Source organism: Populus euphratica, unplaced genomic scaffold, assembly GCF_000495115.2.
Source record: "Populus euphratica unplaced genomic scaffold, PopEup_1.0 scaffold359.1, whole genome shotgun sequence".
Taxonomy (NCBI): Eukaryota; Viridiplantae; Streptophyta; class Magnoliopsida; order Malpighiales; family Salicaceae; genus Populus; species Populus euphratica.
In genome coordinates, this window is record NW_011500135.1 from 156,391 (window position 1) to 163,403 (window position 7,013).

General features: G+C 31.0%; 2 protein-coding genes across 2 annotated transcripts in view; one reads left to right on the forward strand and one right to left on the reverse strand.

Moving 5' to 3' along the window:
• Positions 1-243: 243 nt before the first annotated feature.
• LOC105110481 (la-related protein 1A-like) overlaps positions 244-7,013 on the reverse strand; it is a 25,726-nt gene continuing 18,956 nt past the window's right edge. The window contains exons 8-9 of the mRNA XM_011005546.1: positions 3,753-3,759; positions 244-254 (exon numbers count right to left, since the gene is read on the reverse strand). The gene's annotated coding sequence lies outside the window, so the exon portion shown is untranslated. The remainder of the gene's footprint in view (positions 255-3,752; positions 3,760-7,013) is intronic.
• LOC105110482 (aluminum-activated malate transporter 2-like) lies at positions 2,469-4,627 on the forward strand. Its single transcript, XM_011005547.1, has 5 exons — positions 2,469-2,996; positions 3,088-3,228; positions 3,345-3,727; positions 3,822-3,965; positions 4,068-4,627. Exons 1-5 carry the CDS (start codon positions 2,711-2,713, stop codon positions 4,530-4,532), a joined length of 1,419 nt encoding a protein of 472 aa, XP_011003849.1. The 5' UTR covers positions 2,469-2,710; the 3' UTR covers positions 4,533-4,627.

Genomic DNA, 7,013 nt, shown 5'->3' on the forward strand with positions numbered 1-7,013 from the left:
AATTTGATATCCAATTTTTTTTTATTGTTATTTATTTTATTTAAGATTATTTTTTAAATTAATTTTTTTTCATGATTTCATCCTTATTATTTTTTTCTTACCAAATCTTATCTCTATTCTTTTTATTTTAAAAAAAAAATTTCGGTTGGGAATTTAGCTTCTTGGTTGCTCTAGGGTTTAGGATTTGGCAAGTTGCGGGTTTTAAAGGTAAATCCAAGTTTAAAAGGTTTGTCCAAATTTACTACCCCCATCTCCTCTCTTTTTCTTTTTTTTAATCTCATGTCTTTTTTTTAATTTTATATTTTAGCATTTATTCAATTGGAGACTAGGCTCTATTATTTTTATTTATTTGCTTTATGTTATATTAGGTCTTTTTATTTGTCATTCTTTGTTGAGTTTTTATGGATAATTTTTAAATTTTTTTTTTTCAATTTCATAATTCGATATTTGAAAAAAAAATTAACAATTTATACAATTTCATAATTTGATATTTGAAAAAAAAATTAACAATTTATAAAATTAAAATTCTTTTTAATTTCACCTCCTTCATTATTTTAATCTTTCAAATTTAATCACTATTATTTTGATTGCTATTTGTTTTTATTTTATATAGATTTTTAAATTTATTTTTTTACAATTTCATCCTCCTTGTTTTTTTATCAAGTTTGATCATTATTCTTTTTATTTTTTATTTTTATTTATTTTGATAATTTTTTTAAATTATTATTTTTTATGATTCAATCTTTTAATATTAAATTAATTGAGAATTGAATTTCTTGATCAAGTCTGGGTCTAAAATTCTATAAATTGCGAGTTTTAGAGATTAATCCAAGTTAAAAATATATGTCTATATTTATATTTTTTTTCTTTTTTTTCTAAATTTATATTTTATTTTTAAAGTTTCATCCTTCAATAGCTATTTAATTGAAAATTATACTTTACTATTTTTATTTATTTTTTTATGTTAGATTTTTCACTAATTTTCAAAACAACTCACTTTTTTATTTTTTAACCCTTTTTCTACAAGTCCCATTATTCCTTTTAAATTGTTTCGTATAGTAGCTTTTTTATTTTTATAACTAAATCTACAACTGGAGTGTTTTTTTTTTTTTTATAAAGAAAACCGGATACACAAATCTAAGTTACGTACTAGATCAAAACTCTTGATAAAAAAGGAAGAGTCTCTCTCCAGTATTCAAACCCAACACGAGTTGAATAAAGTAAACAAAGCAGTGTACCATCAAAACTCACGACTCTCGAGTTTCCAGCTGGACACTCACTCAGAAGTCCCTCGGAGGTTGACCAACAACAAACAACAAACGACAAACAACTCAAGAAAAGAAAAAAGGTAAAAGAACCGAGTAAAATCATCCATCCTTTTCCAGGCAGTGCAATACAGATAAGAAACGACAGAACATATGGCTACGTGTCAGAATCACTGAGGTAATCTTGGGCTGTCATTTGCTCGGTTATTCTAGGCACCTACGTCATCAGGTTCCTCAAACAACCGGTGAGTTATGTCTGTCCATGCGAGCATATTCCCGCTGGCTTCGCTTCAACAGCTTGCTTGTTTATTTTTTATTTATAAATTTTTTAATATTTAATCGGAATAAAATGAAAAAAACAGTTTTGATTTTAAATATTTATATTATTGTTAATTCCAGAACTATAAAATTATTTAAGATATATTTAAATTAATTTAAATATTCATGGTAATAAAAAAAAAATAATTAATTTTAAGAGGTGTAGTTTATTTAGATAGATTCTAAATTTATTTTTTAAAAATTATTAGTTTTAATTTTATAAATCTTAAAATCACTGAAAATTTAAATGGTTATTAATTTTAAAATACATGGAATTTATCAAAATACAAATAAGTTGGCGGATATTCATATTAATAAAATAATTATAACTGTTTTATAAATCTTAAAATCACTAAAAATTTAAATGATTATTAATTTTAAAATACATGAAATTTATTGAAATACAAATAAATTGACCGATATTCATATTAATAAAATAATTATAACTTTAATGATAACCCAATTAATTAGGTTTTGAATTTACTTATTACTTTTTACTTTTTAATATTTAAGATTTTACTATTAATTTTAAAATTCATAAAATTAATTAAATTAGGCAAAGTTGGGTACTGGTAATATAAAAAAAAATGTTTTGGACAGTAGTGTCACAACTGTACCACACAAAAATGTTCGCAGACCGCCCCAAGAGAAAGAGTTCCTACCTGGTTAGCCCATGAAGTGAAATTTCTAGGATACTAATGCTAGAAAGGGACATGGAGCCTACAAAACGTGTTTCACTTCTACAAGAGTGGTTTTTACCGAACCCAAACAAAAACATGGCTTAAGAATTAATTGTGAGAGTTCTCAGATTTTTAAAACAATCTCTTTCAAGGTTTTGATACATGAAACGAAAAAAACGTGAGCTGAACTTGTGGGATTCTTTTGGTCCCCACGCAAATATTTGTAACCTATAAATACAGAAGTTGCCTTCTCCTCCGTCCAAAGCAACGATCTCCCTATTGACAAAGAACAAGATCGATCAAGCAAAGCTCCTTTCAATTACAGCCAACATTTCTCTGTAAGATCGGAGTCAAGCTCAAGCTCAAGCTCTCTTCTTTTCTCAAGGAGATAGAAACGTGACCAGCACCCATAGAAACCTTTTCAAGTTTGCTGCCATAAAACTTTCTATGGAAAGGTCAAGTGGAATGCAAAACAATGGTGGTTGTTTTTCCAGAGGATGTGGGTGGATCAAGTCCTTGCCTGAGAGATCAAAGGCTAAGATAGTTGAATGTGCAAGGAAAATAAAGAAATTAGGACAAGATGATCCAAGAAGAGTTAATCATGCAGTAAAAGTAGGACTAGCGATCACATTGGTATCGTTGTTCTACTACTCTGAACCTCTGTACGATGGCTTTGGTGACTCTGCAATGTGGGCAGTTTTGACTGTTGTGGTGGTCTTCGAATTCTCTGTTGGTAAGTTACATAAGCTAATAGTACATCCTTATTATTCAAAAACTAAAGAAATTAATGCTTGATAGATGATTACTACTTGATTATAATGCAGGAGCAACACTTGGTAGAGGTCTCAACAGAGGTTTGGAAACATTTCTAGCAGGAACTCTTGGGTTTGGTGCACATCACTTGGCCATTCTATCTGGAGAGAAAGGTGAGCCCATACTTCTTGGGCTCTTTGTCTTTCTACTGGGTAAATATTGATTCACTAGTCTTGAAACACCTTCTATTTCGTACAGTTCTTCATTTTCTTTCATTCTTGAAACAACTTCAAGAATTTTATTGTGACTGGCTGGTGATGTTATGCAGCTACAACGGTGACATTTGTTCGATTCTTTCCAAGAATGAAGGCAAGATATGATTATGGGCTTCTCATATTTATCTTGACATTCTGTTTGATATCGGTTTCGGGTTACCGAGATGATGAAGTGCTAGACATGGCCCATAAGAGAGTCTCAACCATTCTAATTGGTGGCCTTACTGCTGTGTTTGTGTGCATTTGCATTTGCCCAGTATGGGCTGGTGACGATCTTCACAATCTTGCTGCTACCAACATTGAAAAGCTTGGGATTTTCTTGGAACATTTCGGGGTTGAATTCTTTCGTCAACCAGGAGAGGGAGAATCAATTCACAAGGCATCTTTGCAAGGCTACAAGAGTGTCCTAAACTCAAAAAACATGGAAGAATCACTGGTAAGCAAAAACAAAGAGCTGAAACCTCCTGTCTCTCAATTTCATTTTCTAGAACACAACTCAAATAATGAATTTTCTCCATGGTTTTTTACAGGTTAATTTTGCAAGATGGGAACCTGGTCATGGCCAGTTCAAGTTTCGTCATCCTTGGAAACACTACCTCAAGTTTGGAAGCCTAACTAGGCAATGTGCCTACAGAGTCGAAGCTCTTAATGGCTACCTCAATTCTGACATTAAGGTATGAACTCTGTCCACTTAAAATCATTACACAGTGAAAAAAAATGCAACTAGAAATTAACAGAGATTACTAATGTGATCAAAATGGAAACAATTTTTGCAGACACCACCAGAAATCCAAGGCATGATTCAGGATTCATGCACAAAAATGAGCTCAGAATTAGGAAAAGCATTGAAGGAATTAGCATTGGCTATCAAAAGCATGACCCCACCATCCTCTGCCAGTTCCCACCTTGTAAAATCAAAATTTTTTGCCAAGAACCTGAAGTTCTTGCTCTCTTCAGACCTGTGTAGAGGCATTAACCTCTTAGAAGTTGTACCAGCCGTTACTGTCACTTCTCTACTATTTGAGGTGATCTCTTACGCAGAGAAAATTGCTGAGGCAATTCATGAATTAGCCTCCCTTGCACAGTATGAAAACGTAGAACAAGAGAAACCAAAATTACCAGAGCAGGGAGAAATGCATCAGGGTGCTAACATGGATGTACATCATCATGTTGTTACAATTGACCAGCCACCTCCAGTTAAGCCACAGAATGGGAGTTTGTCATCATCGACAACTAGTTGAAATTTGATAAAGATGTAAACATTTTACTCATTTAACATATGTAAAATACAGCATGCGATGATGTTTAAAAATCTAATATGCCTTGAAATAAGGTTTTTTGGTGGGTTGATTATATGTTTATTCAAATAATTTTTTTATTCAAAGTAAATGAAACTCTCTTGATGAATGCCTCTTATATATATAAAAAGTCTTCTTTTTGATGGTTTAATAATCCATTGATGGTATAGTTAATAATTATATAGAGAAATGAATAATAAATATGTTAAATAGCCTTAAATTCCAAGAATAAGTTGTTCTTTTAGTGAATATATACGTTTTTCTTAAACCTTTTAAATAAATAGTTTAAGGGATATTTATAGCTTTTAAACTTTATCTTTTTTCTCAATGGAGAGACTTAAAAATAATTTTACCATAATAATATTTATGAAAAACAAATATCTCTTATTACACATATATTAATAAGAAAGACATCATTTCCACGTGCATGAATGAGAGAAGAAGCATATAGGTTTAAGACATTCATTAGTCCCAAAAACACCAAGTCATGTTGTTGAAAAAAAAAAACACATGGGCCAAGGAGGCCAAGCACACCTCTTGGGATTGAGCTTGGAAAAACCACCCGGACCTAAAAAGGTGTTGGGCACTCACCCAACAACTGAGCTCGGGTGCTTTACCGAAGCCCACAAGGAGTTAGTTGAGGCCTGAAAATTATGCCCAAGACTATTATAGGTTTTGTGCTAAAATAGATAAATATTAATTCATCAATAGCCCTCCAAGTCCATGGAGCAATTTTACTGAATAGACTTTATAAAAATATTGTTTCATTTTCAGTATTTCTCCATGTAAGAAAGGTGGATGCTTTTTGAGGTGTTTCGTTAGCCCATGTTAGATGACATTTGTAGCTAAAATATTGCTTATCTTTATTGGATAAATACCTAGTAGGGTGTTTCATGAAAATATTAATTGCCTTTTTATGGATTTTTCATGTTGGTGACATATATCACTGATTCGATTGAGGATGGACAAGACCTCTCTCCCCTATATAAAGACTCCTTTTATTTCATTTTAATTCATTTAAAGTCTCTCTCTAACATTTCTCTCAAGAACTTGGTGTGAAGAGAAATAGGTGTATAGAAGTATTTTTAATCTTGGTGTGAGACATGATAATTTCACGGGATGAAGTAGAAGAAGTTATCTTAAAGTAACGTTTTCCTTAACATTTTTCTTTCAAAATGGCCAGTAAAGAGGGAAACAAGTGGCATTTAGTTATGACTTTACTTTTAGACTAAGAACACCTAGAGACTAGGGGTTCTAGTGGGACTAGGATCCATTTAGATTATATACCAAGGACTAAAAAGTCTAGCACCTACATGTTGGAAAAATTTAGGTTACCTAGAGCTTCTAAGGATAAAGATGGGAGTAGTTTGGCAAATGAACACATAACAAAGGTCAATCGCTGATTAGTACTTAAAAGTATATTTTTATCAAGGTTTTATATTAGCATTTTGCGCTTGAAGTATCAATAACTTCTTAACTAAAGCATGTTTTATAATAACAAGTCTGATACTATAAGATACTTTTAATTTATGGTAAATGTTCATCTTAAATGTAGGCCTATCACATAAATCAAATGATTGATTGATGAGTTCCATTATTGAAATTAAGAAGACAAAAAGAGAATGAAGCTTAGAAAAGTGATGCTGATTCGATCCAAACTGAAATACTGTTCAGTCATTCGGTCATATCTGGACTTATAGATCTTGGATTTCAATTTGGTTTATATAGCTAGAAAGCTAAGACACAGACTTAAAACATTCATGAGAAGATAAAACTCAATTCTGATATTTGGAAGTCCAAATTTGTCCTGCAACCCAGACACTATTCACTGTTCAACCCATATATTGAGTTCTAGAGGTCCAAATAACCTCAATTTTTTTTTTGGAAAGCTTAGATAATTTTCTAAAACTTTCATGATTCAAGTTTGTTCAAATTCTGATGTTAGCAATGATATTTTGTTCAGACAAGAAGATAAGGATTGTCACCAAGTCAAGAGTTGGTCACCTACTTAACAATTAGTCAATAAATCAATAGTTCTCAATTTTTGCCTATAAAAGAAGGCATTTGCCATGCATTTAGGCATTTTAGTTCTCATATCAAGATCATGTTCTTGCTCTTTCTCTTTATATTTTTGTAATATTTAAGTTTTGCTTTCATTAATCTCTTGTTTATTTATGTTTATCTTCTTTCATTATGTTTACTTAAGTCTATTATGTAAGGTGAAAAGGTTACACTAATAGTATAAAAATAAGTATGGTATAAACTCAACATGGACTTTAATGTTTGATACTAATATATTTTGTATTTGTTATCTTATTCACTTTTAATACCTTGTTTGTTCAATGATTAATATATATTTATATCGTATAACAGTTGGTACAACAAATACTTGGCACTTTCATAGTCCAACCGTATGGTATAACC